General features: G+C 48.2%; 9 protein-coding genes across 9 annotated transcripts; 4 read left to right on the top strand and 5 right to left on the bottom strand.

Annotated features, from left to right (window-relative positions):
• Positions 1 to 61: 61 nt before the first annotated feature.
• PEX2_090470 (putative flavin-containing amine oxidase) lies at positions 62 to 1,936 on the bottom strand (the record flags this gene model as incomplete). The annotated part of the gene is made up of 2 exons (XM_016746317.1): positions 62 to 1,129; positions 1,196 to 1,936. 2 exons carry the CDS (start codon positions 1,934 to 1,936, stop codon positions 62 to 64), a joined length of 1,809 nt encoding a protein of 602 aa, XP_016597106.1.
• A 483-nt stretch (positions 1,937 to 2,419) lies between these two features.
• On the top strand, positions 2,420 to 4,193 carry PEX2_090460 (NAD-dependent succinate-semialdehyde dehydrogenase; the record flags this gene model as incomplete). The annotated part of the gene is made up of 5 exons (XM_016746316.1): positions 2,420 to 2,525; positions 2,591 to 2,960; positions 3,030 to 3,664; positions 3,726 to 3,987; positions 4,070 to 4,193. 5 exons carry the CDS (start codon positions 2,420 to 2,422, stop codon positions 4,191 to 4,193), a joined length of 1,497 nt encoding a protein of 498 aa, XP_016597105.1.
• A 1,703-nt stretch (positions 4,194 to 5,896) lies between these two features.
• PEX2_090450 (MDR family MFS transporter) lies at positions 5,897 to 8,098 on the top strand (the record flags this gene model as incomplete). The annotated part of the gene is made up of 8 exons (XM_016746315.1): positions 5,897 to 6,061; positions 6,124 to 6,200; positions 6,262 to 6,488; positions 6,550 to 6,573; positions 6,638 to 6,709; positions 6,769 to 7,296; positions 7,416 to 7,576; positions 7,682 to 8,098. 8 exons carry the CDS (start codon positions 5,897 to 5,899, stop codon positions 8,096 to 8,098), a joined length of 1,671 nt encoding a protein of 556 aa, XP_016597104.1.
• Positions 8,099 to 10,331: 2,233 nt separating this feature from the next.
• On the top strand, positions 10,332 to 11,249 carry PEX2_090440 (Amino acid transporter, transmembrane; the record flags this gene model as incomplete). The annotated part of the gene is made up of 4 exons (XM_016746314.1): positions 10,332 to 10,487; positions 10,537 to 10,798; positions 10,859 to 11,050; positions 11,104 to 11,249. 4 exons carry the CDS (start codon positions 10,332 to 10,334, stop codon positions 11,247 to 11,249), a joined length of 756 nt encoding a protein of 251 aa, XP_016597103.1.
• Positions 11,250 to 12,224: 975 nt separating this feature from the next.
• Positions 12,225 to 13,779, bottom strand: cbhC (putative cellobiohydrolase; the record flags this gene model as incomplete). Its single annotated transcript, XM_016746313.1, has 6 exons — positions 12,225 to 12,269; positions 12,324 to 12,565; positions 12,655 to 12,912; positions 13,015 to 13,152; positions 13,226 to 13,479; positions 13,541 to 13,779. The coding sequence occupies 6 exons, from the start codon at positions 13,777 to 13,779 to the stop codon at positions 12,225 to 12,227; spliced, it is 1,176 nt and encodes a 391-aa protein (XP_016597102.1).
• A 1,207-nt stretch (positions 13,780 to 14,986) lies between these two features.
• Positions 14,987 to 16,408, bottom strand: PEX2_090420 (uncharacterized protein; the record flags this gene model as incomplete). The annotated part of the gene is made up of 2 exons (XM_016746312.1): positions 14,987 to 16,298; positions 16,356 to 16,408. The coding sequence occupies 2 exons, from the start codon at positions 16,406 to 16,408 to the stop codon at positions 14,987 to 14,989; spliced, it is 1,365 nt and encodes a 454-aa protein (XP_016597101.1).
• Positions 16,409 to 16,812: 404 nt separating this feature from the next.
• Positions 16,813 to 17,827, bottom strand: gcy1 (putative glycerol dehydrogenase Gcy1; the record flags this gene model as incomplete). Its single annotated transcript, XM_016746311.1, has 3 exons — positions 16,813 to 17,308; positions 17,371 to 17,748; positions 17,808 to 17,827. The coding sequence occupies 3 exons, from the start codon at positions 17,825 to 17,827 to the stop codon at positions 16,813 to 16,815; spliced, it is 894 nt and encodes a 297-aa protein (XP_016597100.1).
• Positions 17,828 to 18,452: 625 nt separating this feature from the next.
• Positions 18,453 to 19,640, top strand: PEX2_090400 (PSME3-interacting protein; the record flags this gene model as incomplete). Its single annotated transcript, XM_016746310.1, has 5 exons — positions 18,453 to 18,618; positions 18,732 to 19,249; positions 19,299 to 19,382; positions 19,511 to 19,517; positions 19,588 to 19,640. The coding sequence occupies 5 exons, from the start codon at positions 18,453 to 18,455 to the stop codon at positions 19,638 to 19,640; spliced, it is 828 nt and encodes a 275-aa protein (XP_016597099.1).
• Positions 19,641 to 19,811: 171 nt separating this feature from the next.
• Positions 19,812 to 21,643, bottom strand: PEX2_090390 (sugar porter family MFS transporter; the record flags this gene model as incomplete). The annotated part of the gene is made up of 7 exons (XM_016746309.1): positions 19,812 to 20,469; positions 20,543 to 20,799; positions 20,850 to 21,093; positions 21,153 to 21,344; positions 21,395 to 21,470; positions 21,521 to 21,566; positions 21,617 to 21,643. The coding sequence occupies 7 exons, from the start codon at positions 21,641 to 21,643 to the stop codon at positions 19,812 to 19,814; spliced, it is 1,500 nt and encodes a 499-aa protein (XP_016597098.1).
• Between the last annotated feature and the right edge of the window lie 496 nt (positions 21,644 to 22,139).

Genomic DNA, 22,139 nt, shown 5'->3' with positions numbered 1-22,139 from the left:
ATATAAACAGACATTGCTATGGAAAGCTCAAATGTAGCACAAATTATGGCGAACAATGCCTCTATAGACGCGAAACAATACCAGCGTTCAGAGTCTTTACAACCTCAGCAGCGGCCCGCTCTCCGCTACGAATAGCACCTTCCATATATCCCTTCCACTCACCAGCAGTCTCAGTGCCGGCGAAGTGCAAGTTGCCAGAGCTTTCGCGCAACGCATCAGGGCCCAGAGTATCAAGGACACCAGGAGTCAGAGCTGTGCACGGACATCCCCAGCCGGCCCACTCATCATTGACCCATTCGTATGCCGTCAATTGAATGAATTCTTTGTCGAGGTTTGCAACTCCGAAAAGCTTTCCAAGTTGCTGCAGCAAGCTCTGCTCGCGCTCCTTTTGCGATAGCGCAGACCAAGCCCGACCAGGATCGCCGGACATGAAGCAAGTAAGGACATACTTCTTATCTTCGGGACTACAGCTGTCTCGTACAACACTAGCAGGGCCAACAAAAGACTGAGCAAGGCCACAGAATCCAGCCTTCACCCAGAACGGAGAGCGGAATTCCATCATGGCCTTGGTGTAGTATCCGTACGTAGTGGAGTCAATCCATGCCTGCTTCGAGGGAGGGAGCTTGGGGTGGAATGAGATAGTCTTCATGGCAGGAGAAGGTACGGTGATGATGACCTTGCGGGCACCATATACAACACCTCCCGCTTGAACCTTGACGGATTTGTCGGCGTTCTGGATAATTGAGTGGACAGGACTAGAAAGTCGCACTGTGTTCTCCGGGAGAGACGATGCCAATCCCAGGGAGAAATGCTGAGTACCCTGTCGGATGCGGAGATATTGGCCGCCGTCCTTGCGATCGGATCGCATCTGCAACAATCCACCTCCGGACTTGCAGTAGTTCAGGAAGTAGAGAGCTGAGATATCCTGCGGATCCTGTCCAAGCATTGCCCGGGTCCAGACCATTCCAGTGGCAATAGCCACCTCGCTCGCTCCACGAGATCGCAAGTAGGCCTCGAATGTGATAGAATCCAAGCTAGTGTCTTGGGGCCTCCAGGTGTCGAGAGCTTGGCAGTCAGCTTCGCACATATCGCGGATTTCAGCCAGGTGGGCTTGGGTAGCTTTATCAAACTGAAAAACAACAGACCGTTAGCTTCTGCTATCTACTAGATTGTCTGTTCGTGGTGGATGGCTTACACTGGGTAGGTCACCATAGACAAATGGAGAGCAGTTGCCATCGAAGTCCTGTAGAACCGCATTGCCCTGAGTGTTCTGCACAATGACCTCTGCACCGTAGCGCTTTGCCAGAGCATAGACCTTGCTCTGGTTAGTGTCGTTGATCCAGCCCGCGCCCAGGTCAATTACACCACCACCATTAAGGGGTGAGCTCCAAGTCTTGCCTCCAACACGATCGCGCGCCTCCAGAACGACGCAAGACAAACCCGCGCGCAAGACATCATGTGCGGCGGAAAGACCAGCAAGACCGGCGCCGATGATAACAACGTCGGTATTCTCGTTGGCGGATGGGAGGACAGGGGGCAGGGAGGGCTCTGGGAGGGCGATAATAGCGTCAATCTCGAGGAGCCATGACGCGACAGCAAGCTTGGGAACGGGGACCAGAGTGATGGCTGGTCGGTGGCCATTGAGGAATCGTTGGATGTGTCGGGTATGCTTGCGGTTGGCTGCATCATAGTCGACGATGAAGAGTTGCAGCTTGACGATGTTCTCAATTGAAGACCCAGCGGCGATGATGAGCTTGCGCAGGTTCAGGAGAGCCAGGTGGATCTGGGACTCGTAGTCCGCTGGCACGACGCCATTCTTTGTGCTTCCGGGCTGGCCAGCGATGTGGATGATCTTGCCAGCGGGTGCGACCGTTGCTGGTGCATAGTACGCACCGGCGGTGTTGGACAGGTCGACGGTCTCTACGGTCTTCGGCATTTTGAGGGATGTGACTTGGGGGCAATGAAGAAAAGCGACCAAGTGCAATTGTCTGGTTATTTATGGCAGAGATAACGAGGGTTGGTGATAGGCTCATGCAACGTCTTTGGCCATCACCGCTCCTTCGGATCAATCTCAATCTCCATGCATGTTATCGGTCCAGGCCAACATGCCATCATCAGGCCCTAAAGGGAAGGAGATTCCAGAGAAAGAGGGGCTCAAATAATCACACCGCATCTCACTGGTCAAGTAGGGGGACGATGTCAAAGTGGTTGGGGAATTGTCTCTGTGGCCTTCCCCAGCCGGGCCCCAGCGCTGTCACCTACCGAAAATCCATGGACTCTTCGGAATGAACCCCGAACTTCAACAATTCCACTGTCAACATTGCGGGGTTGATAAATTGGGGTCTTGTTAAAGAGTCATTGGACGCTTGATTTTAGTTATCTCTAATATTTTACTGTTTTAAGTACCTCCAATTTAACAATGGCTACAAACATCCAATTGAAGGACCCGTCCTTGCTGGTCGGTCAAAATTACATTGATGGAAAATGGGTCGAAGCTGTGTCTGGAAAGCGATTCAACGTCACAGGTAAGCTGTCAACCCCCAATAACTTCCTGATAAGATTGAATACTGACTATGCGGTCCTACCACAGACCCTGCGAGCGGCAAACTCATCGGATCTTGTCCGGAGTCAGACACCAGAGATGCGCTAAGAGCAATTGAATCTGCAGCAGCCGCACTTCCTGCCTGGCGCTCTCGAACTGGTCGAAACCGCAGTCGGCTTTTGCGTCGATGGTACGAGTTGGTCATGGAGAACCAGGAGGATTTGGCTACATTAATCACCTGGGAAAACGGCAAGGCTAAGGCAGATGCTGCTGGTGAGGTTCTCTTTGCGGCCAGCTTCCTTGAATGGTTTGCAGAAGAGGCTGCGCGGATCTATGGCGATGTGATTCCACACACTCAGCCCAGTTTCCGAGTGTCTGTTCTGAAGGAACCAATTGGTGTCTGTGGTCTTATCACGCCGTGAGTGCGCCCAACATCTCAAATATTCTTTGCAATGATTGTATTTTACTGACAGATTACCCTTTACAGATGGAACTTCCCCGCCGCGATGATCACTAGAAAGCTTGGCCCTGCATTGGCGGCTGGCTGTACAGTTGTCGTCAAGACTGCCGGCGAAACCCCCTTCACAGCCAACGCCTTGCTGAAGCTCGGCGAGAGGGCAGGAATCCCTACAGGCGTCATCAACAGCGTAGCTGCGTTAGAAAACACTCCCGAGATTGGTCAGGCCCTGTGCTCCTCGAACACTGTGCGGAAAATCTCCTTCACTGGATCCACTCGTGTCGGAAAGCTGCTCATGCAACAATCGAGCAACTCCTTGAAGAAGCTGGGTCTAGAGCTTGGTGGTAACGCTCCTTTCATTGTCTTTGAAGATGCGGATCTCGGTTTGGCTGTGGATGCGGCGATCGGTAGCAAGTTCAAGTCCTCTGGACAGACATGCGTGTGCTCTAACCGGATATTTGTCCAAGAGAGCATCTACCCCGAATTTATCAAAAGACTCAAAAGCGCAGCCAGCAAATTCCAACTTGGTAATGGCTTTGATGCGAAAACCACTCACGGTCCTTTGGTCACCCCCGCGGCCGCGGAGAGAGTTGCCGGTCTTGTGGATGATGCTGTGAAGCGTGGTGCAAAGGTGGAAATTGGTGGAAAGAGAAGGTCTGACATGGGTATGTCATATACTAGGTTGCTTCATACATGCACTTCTGCTGACGAGATGTTTCCGTTTAGGTCCAAACTTCTTCGAGCCTACTATTCTCACCAATGTGAGCCCCGATATGTCTGTGGTCAATGAAGAGATCTTCGGCCCCGTGGCCCCCATTTTCTCCTTCAAGACGGAAGATGAGGTTGTCGCTACCTCTAATGCTTGTGATGTGGGATTGGCATCATATATCTTCACCCAGGATGTCACACGTGCTAATCGAGTTTCGGAACTCTTGCAATTTGGCATGGTGGCCGTCAACACAGGCGTCATTTCTGATGCTGCAAGTCCGTGAGTTTTCCACTTACCTATTCCTCCCCTATCCTCTTCCTTTTAGTCTTTAGCCTTTTGGCATATTCTAACAATCTTATAGATTCGGTGGAATTAAACACTCAGGAATGGGCCGTGAAGGAAGCAAATATGGTATTGATGACTATCTCCAGACAAAGACTGTCGTCACTGGAAACATCAATGTGGTGCATAAATCTTCTCTATAGACTGTATCTATCTATATTTTTTTAGCACAGTTAAAAGCCAAATTACTATTCAAGATCACCTTTTCAACGAAGGTAGAGAGAGGTATTTATGTTGTGTAATAAATTAGTCATTGATCTCTATTCCAAATTCCTCCCAAGTACACTTACAACATAGGTGCAGCATGGGCGTCTTACAGAAAGGCAAGGGGAAGAATGTTTTCCGACGGAAATCTGGCCGTATAACATGCACAATTATATAGTTATGTATGACTCTTATTTGTAATGATAAACTTGGGAGAACAAAGAATTTTAACGGACAATCGGAATGTTCGATTGTCGGTGCAGCGAAATAAACAAATATTGGACCGTAACATTCCTGAGGGACTACAGTCCCTACCTATTTATCATTTCTACCATTCTAATATCTAGCCATGCAGGCACTGACATTTGCACATATCCCACTAAAGTACAGCACTCGAGTTGATTCTCAGTTATAGTAGTCTCATCGTGACTTTCCCGATCGAACTGCTAACAGTATAGCTGCTGTCAAGCAATTCTATGGACGAGATAAATGACAAGAAAAACAGCACAGGATTTCGAGAACCTGAAGACTGTAACCAATCAGCCAAGATATGTTGTGAATTATTATAAGTATGGCATAAGTATGGCCACCTAAGATGACGCCTAGGTACTTCGATCCCTGTGTTCTTCGGCCCGGAGCCGCAGGTGGGCCGCGCCAGGATTACCGCTGTCCCCCGATCCACATTCGTTACGCACCCATTTCTTAGTGTGGCTACTTATGTTGCAAGCAAGTTAGTTGATTAATAGGTAATAGCTGTACTATGGGGCATAGAGAATAGGGGTGCAAAAGAGGGGCAGTAACAAGAATACTATGGAGTACTATGTGCAACTCATACGAACTAGTGTTTCATTCAAAAAGCAAAAAAGAAAAACAGACCCTGAGACAGGAAATTTGGTATCGATCTTCGCATAGCACAGAAAAAAATTGCGTAGAATTTCTAGGTAATTAGCGAGTGTGTAGAAAGTATTATGGCACGTTTAATATCAACCTTAGCAGTAGCTACACCAAGATTATCACGTATGTAGTAAAATGTCGTATATAGTTGATCTCATTCATAATTTTGAACTGCTCCTTATATGCAGGTGCATAGTGTTGCTCACATATAGATCACAACAGGACTCCATTCCTTCGTTCCTCTAAAAAAAAAACCCCCTTGTACTCATTGTTTCTGATACAGTCATCGCTTACTATAACTACTTGCTGGATCAAGTGCTTTGTCAAGGTAGATCGAAATACCAATTTGAAATCTACCTGGGCAAACTGTTCAGTTGCATTAGCCCCCAATTTCCGGTTTGCCGAATGCTTGACCAAGGATCGGCGCCACATACGGGACTAGGGACTAGTCCTTGCATTGTATACAGTCCACGGGTACATTTATAAACCCCTCGGAAAAGTAATAATACAACACGAAAGAAAGACAGAAAAAGAAAATCCCATGGCCAATTTCGCTGCGCCCCTTGTTGACTCGCTACCCGTCCATTACTCGGCATCAGAGGTTTAGTTCTCGACAAACTCAATAGACCACGGTCGCATCTCTCTTCCCCCAAGTTTACCCTAAGGCTCAGGATAATCAGTCACGTATCAATATTGTCCCTTTGATCCAATTTCTGAGGTGGCGGCGATACCACAACCTCTACCCCTTATGGACGAAGACCCGACGCCCCATAATGCACAAGCCAAGAGCCCAGTGCCCGTAGTGGCTGAGTGCACTACCCACTATCTCACGGGTATCAAGCTCTGGCTGGTTGTTGTTTCAACTACCCTCGTTTCATTCCTGATACTTCTTGATATGTCCATCATCGCCACGGTATGATGACATCTGTATTGCTCGGAAATCAATGAACCACCCGTAATTGACTCCAACTATAGGCAATCCCACATATAACGAGCGAGTTTCATTCCCTAACTGACGTGGGCTGGTATGGCAGCGCGTATCTCATATCAAAGTATGTCTCCCATGGCCTTCACCTTGCTGCTGGACCACATGCCCGCGACTAACTAATACAGTTGTGCTCTCCAGCCCCTAGCTGGCAAATTCTACACACAGCTGGTTTCGAAGTATACTTTCCTCACCTTCCTTACGGTTTTTGAATTGGGTTCAGTATTATGTGGTGCCGCAACTACATCGAATATGTTAATTGTCGGGCGAGCAATTGCAGGAATGGGGGGTTCGGGTCTCGTCATTGGAACCTTGACAATTCTCGCGGCCGTGGCTCCTAAGCACCAACAGCCAGGTTAGTCCTGAGAACCCCGAAACGCTTCTGATTGCTATAGATGAGCTAATTTAGCACTCAGCTTTGATCGGACTCACGATGGGTCGTAAGTGGTCTCTCAAATGAGTATACGTACCGCAAATCGTTCGTTATCTAACGTTCTACTTCAGTGAGCCAACTTGGTGTAGTGTGTGGACCTTTGCTCGGGGGTGTATTTACCCAACACGCCAGCTGGCGATGGTGTATGTTGCCATTGGCTCTTCCAATTCCATGTTCCTTGATATACTGATTTCCTAATTAGGCTTCTATGTAAATCTCCCTATTGGGGCTGTTGCTGCCCTCATTATTATCCTCATCCAGATACCCAATCAGAATTCATCTCCTGCCAACGGAGCACCGATGGAGAAAGCGATGGGCAACACACAAAGCCTCCTTCAAAAGCTAGACCTTGTGGGCTTCGTGATATTTGCCGGCTTTGCAGTCATGATTTCCCTCGCGCTAGAGTGGGGAGGATCAACTTATGTCTGGCGAAGCTCTACCATCATTGGCTTGTTTTGTGGTGCGGGATTGGCTTTGGTCGTGTTTGTGTTATGGGAGCGTCGCGTTGGGGATGCAATGGCTATGATTCCGGGTTCGATCGCTGGCACACGACAAGTTTGGTGCTCTTGTCTTTTTATGGGGTTCTTTTCCGGCTCCTTGTTCGTCTTCGCTTACTACCTACCTATTTACTTCCAGGCTGTGAAGAATACTTCCCCCACAATGAGTGGTGTGTATATGTTACCTGGAATCTTCGCACAGGTTCTTACGACGGTGATTTCTGGTTTCGCAAGTAAGTGCGAATGGCTGTTGTGCCTAATTTTCCTATCCTAATTCCATCATTATCTCTCGCTTCCACCAGCAGTTGCATCAAATTTGGTGTCGATCATATACTCACCACCAACTCAATAGTCGGAAGGACAGGCTATTACTGGCCGTGGGCACTACTGAGTGCTGTTCTCGCTGCCATCGGTGGAGGCTTGTTGTCCACCGTTCTTGCCCATACAGTTATCGTGAGACCGATAATGTATCAATTTATCGCTGGATTAGGTCGTGGTTGTGGAATGCAAACGGTAAGCTATTTTGAATCCTCATGCTGCCTTGACCTAGGCTTTCTCCTTGAATCAAAAATTGGGCTCAAATGGCCGAAAGGCTAACGTGGACACTCAATTCGTTAGCCGCTGATTGCAATACAAAACACACTTCCTTCTGAACGGGTCGCACTCGGGACCTCCCTCGCCGTCTTTGCACAGACATTTGGAGGATCTCTCTTCCTTAATTTTGCTAACCTTGTTTTTAATCATGGGCTCAAAGAAGGCCTCCCTAAGTTTGCCCCCACCGTGAATGCGGAGGCAGTAATTTCGGCAGGAGCAGCATCATTCAGAAGTGTCGTCAGCAAGCAGGACCTTCCGGAGGTTTTGAGCGCTTACAGCTCAGCAATTGGTCAAACTTTCTACTTGGCAGTGGGTGCCTCGGTGGCTACGTTCGCTTTTGCATTTGGGATGGGGTGGCAAAAGATCAAAACGAAAAAAGATGCTCAAGTCGCAGCTGAGGCTCAGGCTCAGGCTCAGACTCGCGGCGATTCTCACGCTTGATATGACTGGATTCTCTTTCATCATATTAATACTTTCGGATATACCCATGTGTTATTAATACATGTATAAAATCATAATACTGTCTTCTCAAAATTGAATTCATTGTTGTAAGTCATTTCTATCTATTGTTGGTGTAAATATGTCCTCGACTTTTGGCCGTGGTGCCCCTTCGCAGGCCGCTAGAAATTCTTTTGCTAGGTATACTAAATGCTCCTGGAGTTTTAGTACAGATCCGCATCACCTGCTATGCACATGCCCCGGAATTATACGGCTTTTGGAAAAAGTTACGATAGACAAGCTGAATGGTGAGCAATATCATTTTGTCAATTGATACTGTAAAGCGTCAATCTTTGCACCACCGGGCCTAGACTCTGCTATCTCCAAGCGTCAAACCTTCCACTAAACATAATTCTACACCAGCGTATTCTGTGCGTGGCCCAGTATGTGGGAACTATGGAATTTCGCGAGAGGCGTAGAATCTGGGGATCCCAAACTTTGTTGAGGATTTAGTTCATGGTGTTCGTCGATTGGCCACGCTGTGAGATTCCCGTTCAGGAGCCCCACACGGACCCCCGATAAGCCCGACGTCTGGGATTTTCAATAAAAATAACAATAGTATTACATCAACATTATCATAGCTTCTTAGTGCTAGCTAAAACGGGTCCACTATGCGATATGAGATTTGGGGTTGTGGTAATGGAAATGATTGAGCGGAGATACGAAAGTTCAGAATCTAATGAATTCCTCGTATACGGAGTAGAATCTTAAAGTATAGTTAACCAAGTGATATTCAATGCAGTCTCATTCGGCGTGCCCTTCCACTTAAAAGTATCATGCAACTGTCAAAACTGGTATGCGAAAAGTTGCTATTCTCATGAAATACTAGAATCTATGACTTCGGATCAGATATAAATTTGTCGATTCTTTAGGAATAATCAAACAAAGTCCTCATCAATTATGTCTTCTTCAAAAGTTGCTATATTGAGCCAAGATGCTCCTGCTCCTAGCCCTCTAATGTCCCAAGGAATCATCTGCAATGGAATGATTTATTGTTCTGGGAGTCTTGGCCTTGACCCGAAGACAGGAAAGTTTGTCAGTGGCGACGCCGCCGATAGAACAGTGAGTTAAGGGATGACAATTGTTGTCATTCATCGTTTTAACGGTTAGGAACTAGGTCCAAGCTCTTCGGAACCTTGAGCAGGTCCTGATAGCCGGCGGCAGTGACCTCAGCAAGGTTGTCAACACACCATTTTCATTTCTAGCATGGATCACTATCCAAAGGTGAATGAGGGATATGCGAAGGTGTTCACCCACGACGTGAAGCCGGTAAGTTTCCCCCTAGACAAGGTCGGAGTATTAACCATTGACCGTTAAATTTTATGCATAGTGTCGCACATGTGTTGGAGTTGCTAGTCTTCCTTTGGATGCTGAGGTCGAGATTGAGGTCATTGCATCGATCTAGTTGGATAATTCACATGCTTATAACGATTGGAAAAGGCTACACTTCAAGTGCTATCAGAACTTGGGAGCTTGAGAGACCATTACGTACATAATGAGACATGTCCTTCAATTCAGTATCTCTAGAAGAACACACCTAGGGAAAGCTATTGATCTGTTATTCTCCGTAGCGTACTCCGTACTAGGGTAATAGTTATATCCATGAGACAGAGTTTGTTAGCCATATGTGCATACCCACGTTGTCATTACGTCAACTAAGCCCTGCAGACACATTGCGCTTATTCACATCTATAGGGTGAACTTGTCTCAGTCCCCCAAAGGACCTATGGCCTCGCGTATCCGACAGGGCGGCATTGTTTCAGGCAAAAACTGGATATATGGAGTTGGAGATAGCACGTAGTAGATTCTCTCGCAGGTTACGGTATAAGGCAGGCCATAGCGAAAGATAGCTACCTGATCATTGGCCAACCTATTACCCCATCACGAACTGTCCCGCAGCTCCTATCTCATATGTCTACATATCTGGGGTAGTGGGGCCGTAGCGGATAAGTAGGGCTTTGCTCCAGAACTCTTCTTATCTCGCCTATACTTTCCTCCCGAATTCCAATCCCAGTACCAACCCTATTGGTCAATAGTTATCAACGACAACCGGAGGTCCAGTTGATATATCTCCGGGTTTTTTTTATTGATATAAAGGACTAGAACTACACACATAATATGTCTCCATTATAACCCTTTCAGTGTTCTGGTCTTGGGATAATATTTCACTCTCATCATGGCGGAAAAACAAAACAAAATCCCAGATGACATTGAGGCGTCAGGGCCCATCACTTATATCCCTTCACAGACGGGTGAGATACTCAAGGATGAAAATCTCACTCACGATCCTGTTTTTGGTGAGGTCACTGAGGATGGACCTAACTATCGCAATGTAAGTTGCTCTCAAGATCGGGCGTTATGACTCACACTAACGAGAATAGGTTGGTTGGCTGGGCACAGTCGCTTTAATGATGAAGACCCAAATCGGTTTGGGTGTTCTTTCTATTCCGTCTGTCTTCGACACACTAGGGATGATTCCAGGTGTCATTCTGCTTTGCATCGTTGCAGGAATTGCCACGTGGACAAGTTATATGGTCGGCATCTTCAAGATCAGACATCGCGAGATTTACGGCATTGATGAGGCTGGTGGCTTGATGTTTGGCAGAATGGGCAGAGAGGTGTTTGGTATTGGATTTTCCCTCTGTAAGTGGTGCTTCCTTTGCTTCTCTGTGTGTGTAGCTTTGAAGCTGACCTTTTCCAAAGACTGGATCTTTGTTGCAGGATCAGGCATACTTGGCATTTCTATCAGCTTAAACGCCATCTCAGACCATGGAACATGTACTGCTGCATTTGTTGGCGTTGCGGCTGTTATTGGATTCTCACTCGCCAGTATTCGAACGCTGGGCAAGATTACTTGGATCGCGTGGGTTGGATTAGTTTGCATTCTCAGTGCCGGTAGGTCGCTTTAAGATCTTGCTCCCGGTCTCATATCTAACAAAATTTGATAGTTCTGATTGTCACTGTCAGCGTTGGCATCCAGGATCGACCTTCCTCTGCGCCCCAGGAGGGCCCTTGGTCTTCAGACTTCAAACTAACCAACTCTCCAACTTTCGCACAAGGAGTTGCAGCTGTCTCATCACTGATCTTCGCATGATCCGCCACACCCGCCTACCTTTCCATCGCCGCTGAAATGCGTGACCCGCGGTTGTTTACTCGATCGCTCGTTGTTAGCCAGCTTGGATCGACTATTATCTATCTGGTCATCGGCATCGTGGTCTATTATTACTGCGGATCTGATGTTGCATCACCTGCCCTTGGCTCCGCCGGCCCGCTTATCAAGAGGATCTCATATGGAATCGCTTTGCCTGGCCTTATTGCTTCCACCACCATTGTTCTACATGTAAGTGGCGAAAATTTCTCACAGCCCGGCCTCCAAACTAATTTATTCTAGCTTCCAAGCAAATACGTCTTCGTTCGCATCTTGCGAGGTTCGGATCATCTGACCTCGAACACCTTGACCCATTGGGGCGTCTGGCTCAGCTGCACATTTGGTTCTACCCTGGTAGCCTACCTCATTGCCAGTGGTATTCCGTTCTTTAACAGTCTCGTCTCCCTCATTGGGGCGTGTCTAGGTGCTTCATTAGCTTACCAACCCACCGGCTGCATGTGGTTCTACGATAATTGGAGAACCACTGACAGAACTTGGAAATGGAAGTTCATGGCATGCTGGAGTTTATTTATCATTGTGATTGGAACGTTCATGACAGTGGCAGGTACTTACGGCTCGATCGTTAGTATCATTGATTCACTCAAAGCTGGGGGGTCAAAGCCTTGGACTTGTGCGGACAATTCTAACTCTTGATAAAAACATTTCGATGATTAAAATGAACCTTACTATGATCACTTCTTCCCTGCAAATATCACGAAAAAGATTTAAATAGCCAAATCGAAGAATATAAATTTGAAACATATTATGGCGGACGAGGGCAATTAAAACACGATGACTAAAATTGATTCATAAGTGAAGGTTCAAAATTTGTCCTCGCTATCCCACTATCGTGAATAGAATCTTCAATACGATACATCATCTCCATTCCGTCTACCTACTAGCCTTGCCAATTCCGCCGATTCAAAGTGAGGGGTTAGCATTCTGAACAAGCTGAGCAAAGTACGCCTGTGAAGTCATTAGCATCGTATAAAATAACCCCCTCAATTAGGGCGCTCTTACCTGGAACCATGCGCCAGCTTCGGGAGCAGGTTGAAGAGCATCGCTGTAGCCACAGTGGGAATCATAGCGAGTCGCACTGGAATCCGAAGTACCATCGCTCTCGCCACCGGGCTTCACCCAGACAAAGGCATCGGCCAAGGCATCTCCTGTCTCAGTAGTTGGTCGAACACCGAAACCAGTTCCTTTGACATTGCACCAATCACCCCAAGCATTTTGCGAAGTGGGCTGGACTCCATTACGGCCTAAGTAAAAATAGTCAGTATGGAATCTTTGACTCATGGTAGAAACCCGTTGCTATGGTGTTATTTTAGAAGGTTTCCAGATTACATACCGGTATCGGTGATGAAGTGGGCATCCCAGCCTGCACTCCTAAGCAGGGGAGCAAGGGCGTTGATGTATTTCTTCTCGTCGCAGTTGGCATCTCCCGAGGTGTATGATGGGCAGGTAGTGAGGGACCAGCCGTTGTAGTTGGCAACGTTGGTGGCAAGTCCGCGTAGAGATGCGGGTTTATTGGCAGTGTTGTAGACATTGGCGTATAGCGTAGCTGCCGGGCTCAGATTGGCAGGCCAGCCAAGCCATCCGGCATGTCCTATATCAACAGTTAGTGGATGTATATAAGAAATGATTGCATGCCTTTTAGCGCCACAGGATACCCTGGTTACTGCCTCCAGGAACTTGGGGAAATGCTTACCGGCGTCAAGATACATGGCAACATTAGCCAAGTTCAATTGAGTGACAGCATAATTAGTGCACTCCAAGTAAGCGTCATGTGCGCCGGCACACTTCGATACACCCATGTTGGTAACCAAATTGGCCAGACTATCCGGTTCTAAACACGAAGTCAGCACCAACTATTCCCTCAGTCCACACGTCAAAGTGATCAGTTAGCAAGGCCTACTCACCAACAACGAGGATAGTCTGAATATCAGAGTATTCAACCAGCACCTTGCGGATGGCGTCAATGTACGCCTTGTAGTTCGCAACACCACCATTGGCAATAGAGTACTCTCCATTACTAGCCAAAGCCGCGCAGTCACGATCAGGCAGATCATAAACAACAAATTGGCCAGCAATGGGCGGGCTAGCACCGGCTTTGTTTTGAGCCCTGATGTCAGCTAAGAACTCTCCCATCTTTGGTACCTTGTCAGCAGTATCCCTGACAAAGAAACATTAGTATTGTGGTCGAGTTGTATAGAACATCAATACAATGAACTCACAGCCAATAAAAGGACGGAACTTTAGCGGCTGCACTGGCAGCGGTTTTAGCAGCACCTGTCATGGATGGCAAGGCCGATGCTGAAACTTCAGATGCATAATACGGATTGACGTAGAGCTGGTGTCCTGAGAAGGGATTTCCCGAGGCTACAGCAGTTACGGTTGGGCTAGCTGTGCTTGAAATTGCAGCAGCTGCTGACAATGAAGCCAGCAGAGGCACAAATGGAATGAGAGATCGCATCTTGCTGGTCTGGAAGCAGTAGGTTTGAATGTTTCTTATTTGTTTGTGATGCTGTGGATAATTGTGTAGGAATTATATGACTTTATATACCTTAGGGAGACGCATGTCTTCCTGCTTCTGCGGAGATTGAAGCCGTAAACCCGAAGATTATGCCGCACCACATCGAAATATTCGAGTATGAGATCAGAACTATCTCCGCTCAAATGACCATTCCCAGACATTGCCAAGACACGGCATGCTATGTCCTACACGTGGTTAAAACTGGATGAATATTGTCTCGTCCGGGGTAGATGTAACACAAGGCAGAGTAATCTGCGCCTTGAAACCACTATAAACTGCCTAGATAGTCAAGGGGAGAGGGTGGAATGTAATATCAAAACCCCTGCATCAGCGCGGCATTAATGCCCCGTCCCCGAATAGGACACTTCTCGTCGATCCTCCCCAAACTCGGTGCGGGAGCACCGTTTTAGGCTTGCTCCATATTGCCAGGTCAAGCTATTCGTCTCCGCTTAGCTGCGAGTAGAGGAAGTTCCTCGGCTGTCGCAAGGTGAAGTAGAAGGGTGTCAGAACGATTGAATTTATGGAGAAAGAATGTTGAGAGACTGTTGCAATGGAATGGATATTGTTCTAGACATATAGAGACTATGACATCTTCAAGGTCAAGGTAATTGCTGCAGAAACGCCATTTACTTTTGACAAGCCACATTATTCACATCCCTCAGACCCCGCACCGTGGCGTGTTCTTCAGCCGGATTAGTCTTTACATGAAACGAGGAGATCTCACGCAAAGGAAATTAAGGGTGTATCAACGGACACTTGTACCGTACAATCCTTTAGGCCGTAATAATCCAAAGACCCTAAATTGAGAGGGATGGATCAGTATTGAGCCAGGTCAAGGGCGTCCATAAAGGTTAGCTGATACTCTGGACTGCCCTGGATGTATTATATCGACAGTGACATTGATTTAAAGCAAGCGAGTGGGTTTCAATATGACCTCATTCATTTGAGTAAATCTAACACTGAAAGAAGTGTTAAAGAGTGGAGTGGTATCTGTATCATCATGTATGTAGTCCCGGTCTCAGCCTGGGATATGTGCCAAAGGAAAAAAAAAGAAAAAAAGAAAAGGAAAGAAATAAGGAAAGATCAAAAGAGTGATGGGAGAAAGGGAAAAAGGAGAAAAATAGGACGCAATCCAAGCCCGTGTTCCTCAACGCTTAGCTTGATCACACTCAGCTAAGAACTTGTAAATCCCCTCGACACCTTCATATGCAGAGTTACTCTCCGGTTGGCCAGAGCTGGAGATTTCCGGGAAGAAAGGCTGATCTCCGAGTTCACTGATGTTAATACTAGAGTAGCTCTTGGTGGAAGATCTCCATGGATTGGCACCAAACAGCTCACTGTCCTCGAAACTGATGGCATTGCCGGAATCCCGACTGCCACCTGGTGATGATTGCGTGCAGCTTTCTGGTGTCATCATCCCTTGCCAGTCAAGATCTGCGGGATACTGTGCTTGTGACTTTGGGGCCTTTTCAAAGTAATAATCAGTGTCGGAGGAAGTGGCAATGCTGGGTGCGAAAGGGAACAGGAGAGCCAAATCAGCACCATTGCGAAGATCGAAGTCTTCATCCTGCACGACTTTGCCACGCTGAATCCCGGCCTCACAACACAGTTGCTCTACGGTGTCCGCATCACAGCCCGGGAAGCGCACCCGTATAGTTGATCTGTCGTGAAGGGAGATCGGAAGATCACCAAGTGATGAAAGACGCTTGAGGTCGTTCATCACGGCAGAGAAATCCTTCAAGGCACGGGCAAAATCGGCAGAAAGCAGATCCATAAGACCCTCGGAGTTCAGAGAGTCACACGAGGCGGAACGGTCCTGCTTGCCGAGACCACCAACAGCACTGAGTGCAGTGATGGTCGGAGAAACTTGGAAGTCAATGTATGAGCCAGCCGCGCTGTGCAGGTTGGCATTCATCTTTTGCTCTGCCTGGTCCTGCAGCTTGCTCACTGACTTATACCGCTTCTCTCCGGTGTGGGGATCAATGCCGTCGAAGCGAACTTTCTGCCCAGACAAGAAGAAAGCGCGGACACCCTGCGACACATTCTGAATAACTTGTGCTGGTGCTGCAGGCCCATGGGAAAAGTATCTAGCTCCACCAAAACGGCCCGCTCCAGCAGCGTATCCTCCGGCAGTCCGACCAAGGGTCCCACCGGTCAGATTGGGACGAAGAGTTGAAGCAAAAGGTGCACGGCTGCTGAGTCGACTGATATTAGACACAATGCGAGAGGTGGTACGTGCAGTGGTATCCGCTCCTAGGCCGGATCGAATCGCAGAGGCGTAGGCACCGGCTGCACGGGTCGAGAAGTGGCGACTGCGGGCTTGACGGATGGCCGCGGCACGGCTGATTGGCTGGCGAGGGTTGATTCGGGCATAGGCAGGTTGGTATCGCACCGGATAGTACTCTGTAGGCTCTGGCAGTTTGGATCGTATAGCCTTAGAGGCCTTTGCGTAGGCAAACCTAGGAGGATGTTAGTCAATGGCTCCATAGTAACTCGAGAAAACAGGGGAGACATACCTTGCTGCCCTCCATATTTTAGGAAGCAGCAGGTGGCCTGCTGAAGGCGCCATGATGATATTTCAGAGATGAACAACAGTTCACTAAAGATGGTGGGGACAGATGCTGAGGAGAGAGGAAGGATGTCTGATGACGATGGGGTCCACGGGTATACACCCTTATCTCTCCGCCTCAGGCCCTAGGCTCCGCAGTGGCTGTGCGACGCCACTCTCGTGACCAAAAAGTTTGCGTTTCTCTTGTTTGCACCATACGTTATGTTTGTTGTTATGATGTCATCAATGGAATTGGAGCGATGTACCTTGCTTAATCAATATTTGGTTGCAATAAACACCTTTTTTTGGGCAATTAAGCTTATTCGCTATATAAATATGAAGAAGCTGTTTATGTCATGGCCAAATCATTCTTTTGGTATCTAAAGCCTATGTACTCATAAAACATTGTATCATTTTCGACATATTTACTCGTCATCGCCAAAGAACACCTTGATCGGGAGCCATGAGTCACCGCAGACCTTGAAGCGGTCCTTGAGGTTATCAAGCTGGTTAACCTCATCGGCAGTCAATTCCCAGCCGTTGATATCAAAGTTGCCCTCAATGCGAGACTTGCTGACGGACTTGGGAATGACACTCCAGCCCTTCTGGATACCCCAAACCAGGAGCACCTGCTGAGGGGTCTTTCCCTTCTGCTCCGCGATCTTCAGGAGAGTGGGGTCCTTGTACAAGGGAGAGTTGGTGGAGCCCAGGCAGGAGTAACCGGTAGAGTGGATGCCCTTGGAGGTGTTGTAGGCGACCAGCTTGGGGGAGGGGTTGTTGGGGTGCAGCTCAATCTGGTTGACGGCGGGCACGATCTTGCAGCTGGGGTCATTCAGGAGCTTCTCCAGGTTCTTGATGCCGAAGTTGGAGACACCGATGTTGCGGACCTTGCCAGTGGCAGGCAGCTTCTGCACTTCTTGCCTGTGATGGACACGAGGAGTCAGCGATGGTTTCCCAATGGAGAAATGTGAAGTGTCACTTACCAGGTCTTAATGAAGTCCCAGTCGGGCAGGTGCTTAGACAAGTCATCGGGGTCGGTGGAGCTGGGCCAGTGAACCAAGTACAGGTCAACGTAATCGGTACCGAGGTCCTTGAGAGAGGAATCAATGCCCTCAGTCACACGCTTGTGCCAGGGGTTGTCCAGCTTGGTGGTGAGCCAGATCTCCTCGCGGGGCACGCCGGAGTCCTTGATACCCGCACCGACCTCGGCCTCGTTGCCGTAAGCCAGAGCAGTGTCAATGTGGCGGTAACCGGCGAGAAGAGCGTCCCTCACGGCCACGCGGACCTCATTAGGCTTGGACTGCCATGTTCCCAGACCGATGGCGGGGATCTTAGCACCGGTGTTGAGGGTGTAGGTCTTCCTGTAGAGGGAGAAGGGTTAATGCGATGGTCTGAGTGTATTGCATTGCCAGGGACATACTGAGTGTGTTGGTTGGACATTTTGGGTATATTTTGAGAGATTGAATAATAAATTAAAAAAAAAAGGGGGGCTCAAGAGACAAGAGACAAGTGTTCTTTATATAATGTGCTGACTCTAAAGTGGGCAGGTCCAAGAGCGATGATGTCGTGGTGAGGGGAGGGTAGAGTGGGGTGGAGATTGGCCATGTTGGACGTTATTCCGCTTGATTCCCTTGATTCCTTTGATTCCCTTTACTTCGACAGAGTACCGCGTCAAACCCGTGTACGAAGTGATCAAAGAATTTACCCGACTGGCCATATCCAGTTCCACTGTGAGACTGCTTCTGAAGGTATAACCAAGGACAGCGGACACATAATTCTGGCTAAATGCACGTTTCCACTCTAACTGGCCCACATCTTCCAATTGAGATCGACTCCCCAATTCTCCGAAATCTCCGACTTATCATTTGTCTTACGCGAAACTTCCCTTTCCAGAAATTTCTCTGTCTTATTTACCCAACATTATTATTCGCGTTTCGGTCCATTCCACGTACCCCACATCCTTTCCCGGCCCCCCGACGCCGGATAATTTCGTATTCCGACCGACCATTATACCCGAGTCCTACATCCCGTGACCTCATAATCATTTTACCCAGCCTCCATCACTATGTCATCAGGCTTCGTTTCATCCGGGACAAACGAGCAGCCGATCGAGCGGGACGATGAGTGGCTCAGAGCGCAGCAGGAGCTCGAGGAAGAGCGGAGACGAAAGGCCGAGATAGGGAAGCAGGATGACGGCAAAAGTCTCTTTGAGGTGCTGGAGCGCAATAAAAGTGAGCCCAACTCGGTTACCTGGCCCAGTCTGCGCAAACGGAGAAAAGAGCGGACAATTCATCCAGGGAATCTGGCTAACATGTTAGGGTGATTTTCCTCGGTTATTATGCAGTGGCCAAACAAGAAGCCTTTGAAGAGAAATCCCGTCTCAAAAACCAATTTCGATCCCTCGATGAAGACGAAGTCGACTTCCTAGATTCAGTTCTCGAGTCAACACGCGCCAAGGAGGCTGCTGTAAAGAGGGAGACGGCAGAACAACTTGAAGCCTTCCGTCGACAGCGCGAGGAGGCCCAGAAAGCTCTACTTCAATCAACCTCCTCCGACGCGACACCCGTGCAAGGAGAAGAATGGACTACTCTGGCTCGCAAGAGACGGCATGATAAACATAGGCACTCATTGATTCCAGGAAAGAAGCGCAAAGCTTCAGTCGCCGAGAACGCCGCTGGGAAGGACACACAAAATGGGAAAGACTCGCAGAAACAGGCAGGAGCTGACGGTTCAAGTACCAAGAAGCTGGATCAAGGGACTTCCAAGTCCGGTCAACCTACACCCGCTACTTCTGCCACAGCATCTGAAACTACAAATCCTGCCACAAAGTCCAAGGTGGTAACAGATACAGAGAAGGGGCAAGTAAAGCCAAATAGCCCACCGAAACCGCCCCCGGTTTCGCTTGGCCTAGGAGGATACAGCTCGGACTCGGAATGATGGGCCAACCTCTATGGGACCTCGCAAGTTCGCTACCACAAATATCTATGTTAGCGCTGTATGATATAAACCAAATCAATGATTCAAGAAGTAAATGTCTTGACAAGTCTAATAAGAATGCATAGCTTGGCTTTTTACCAGCATTTCACCTCATCTCTACTATTGTGTGTGTTGACATTTGAATAGGGGGGTTGTGAGTTTTTCAGGTTGTCAGTCGAGTTTGGCTTATTAGTCGCTACTAGCGACTAACTAGTTGCGTCTAGTGGACAACCCCGGACAAGCCGACGACGTCCGCACTGTTGACATTCTCAAGTGATCTGTTCTGGTGTCTTTGCTTATATATTTTACAAGACGACAGCAATTTATGGACATTTCACTCCACAGGTCACAACTGTATTATTGTATCTCAATATCAAATCAACTAATCCCCCCCCACACATGCAACACAAACACTTTCCTCTACAAACTCCTCCCCTGTGGTTACGCTCTACTCAACATGGACCGCATTTTGCTTCACCTCCTGCGCCTCGACCTTGCGCTCCAGATCATGAGTCATATAGTCTTCCTTGCGACTTCCAGGCACAATCCATGGTGCATTTGTGAACATTTGGTTCATTTCCTCGAGAGGCACGCGCTTTGTCTCCGGAAGCAAGAGCCAGAAGAAGAGCGCATTGGTGAAGTTACAGACGACAAATAGGTAGTAATAGCGATACCCAATATTCGTCATTGCAATGGGTGTGACCTGACCGATCATTGTGTTGAAAGCGTAAGAAATCATCGTGGCAATCGAGACACCCTTGGCACGTGTGCGAGTATCGAACACCTCGGCTGGGATAATCCAAGTCAAAGGACCGCAGGTTGCCGAGAACGAGAAATTGTACAGCCAAGTCATGATGATGAATCCCCAATGCGCGCCGGTGTTGTTGCTTGTTGGAGGGAACTGTGCGAGCAGCACGGTTGCAACGATAAAGGTCACCATGTTGCCGAGATTACCACCGATCAGAGTCCAGCGACGACCGAAGCGATCAATGTACATCATGCACAGGAACTGTCCGATCAATGCGATGATGGAGTTGATTGCCTGGTACTTCAATGTGTCTTCGTTGGAGATACCGATTTGGCCGTAAATTGTGGGCGAGTAGTATCTATGGACGAAATCTTGTTAGCTGGTTGATTCGATGTTGACCAACTGGCAGTGGTAAGTCATTGTGCACTTACTGAATGGCGGATACACCGGTCATCTGGCCCGATGCTTGCAATGCACAGCAAAGGAACAACCGACGGAACGAGGGGCGATTTGTCAACAGCTCCACATATGACTTTGCCTCGTTCTCGTGTTCAAATGTGATGCTCTCTTGAATCTGGGCAAATTCGGCCTGGACCCAAGTATCATTTTCATCCCCATGGGCATGAAGCTTGGCCAATGTACGCAATCCCTCTTCGGCTCGGTTGTTGTCGATGAGCCAGCGAGGCGACTGGATAAGCGTTAGTGAATGAGGCTGACCCGATGGAAATCAAAACCCACCTCAGGGAAGAAAGAGATCAAAAGACCCAAGAACACCGCAGGACCAATCTGCAAACCGAGAGGAAGTTGCCATTGTGCATTGTTATCCGGCGAAAAGCCGGTGTACGTTCCGTAGCCAATCCATCCGGCACACAGCGCTCCAATACCTAGCATAAATTGCTGCAAGGCCGTCACTCTACCACGGATGCTGGGGTGACAGATCTCGGCTTGGTAGAGAGGAATCATCATCGTGAGGAAACCGACGCTAAGAATCAATGTCATTAGTGTTTGCTAGAGTATCTGTTTATGAGAGAGATCACATACCCTAACCCGGCCAGGAATCGTCCACTGTATAGGTAGGCAATTGTTCTCGCACCGGTTTGAAGACCACCTCCGAGGGTGAAGATAAGACATCCCAACGAGATGGTCCGTCGTCTACCTAAATAATCGCCACTGGGACCCGCAAAGCCAGCACCGACGCATGCGCCAGCTGTGAACAGAGACACAATTAAACCTCTGCAAAGTTGTTAGAGATTTTCATATTTTGTATGGTATGCGAGACTCACGTTTGAGTATCATTTGCCTCAAACTTTGCTTTAAATGATTGACAGACAAGCACCTCGGCGATGACACCCAGATCATCTGCGACTATATTAGATCCCGTGTGTCAAGAACGGAGGTTGGAGACATACATCCATAAAGGAATGATCCAAGAGAGGCAAAGACGCCAACCAGGAACTATATCAAAACATCAGCTCGGTCTTCTTAGTGGGAGTAATCATTCATACCTGGTACCATGCTGGCGAGAGACGCATGGTTTGGAGAAGTGGATATTTTATAGAATAATATGGGGATGAAGATCTACCTCCACATGTCACCCATTGTCCGGGGTATCCTCTCTACATATACAGAGGAGCCCGGAAATACATGAGCCCAAATGGAGCAATTAACCATCACTCCGGAGAATCGTATACTTCAGCGGACAGACAAGGCTTGAACTGCACTAACATCACGTGGTGCAAATGTGGAAAATGCCGAACACTCGTCTCCAATCGCTTCTGATATTTTTTACTCCGTTAGGAATGATCCGGGATGAAAGTTCATAGCATGCGGGGAGGAGTTGGCAAAGAAATGTGGCGCGCGATCTCGTCTGTGATTGACGGAAGATCTTCCACATTTCTCCCATCTCGGGGGCATAATGAGGCTAGACTGCCGAGACATTGGTCTATTGGTCTATGTTGGATCCAAAGACAACTAAGGGCTTGGTGTCGTTTTCCCGGTAGCCACTGTAGGCGCTACTAGAGTTAATAC

The sequence above is a fragment of the Penicillium expansum genome, assembly GCF_000769745.1.
Source record: "Penicillium expansum strain MD-8 chromosome Unknown contig309, whole genome shotgun sequence".
NCBI classification, from domain to species: Eukaryota; Fungi; Ascomycota; class Eurotiomycetes; order Eurotiales; family Aspergillaceae; genus Penicillium; species Penicillium expansum.
Note: the sequence above shows the minus strand (reverse complement) of the source record. Positions and strands in the feature narration are given on the sequence as shown.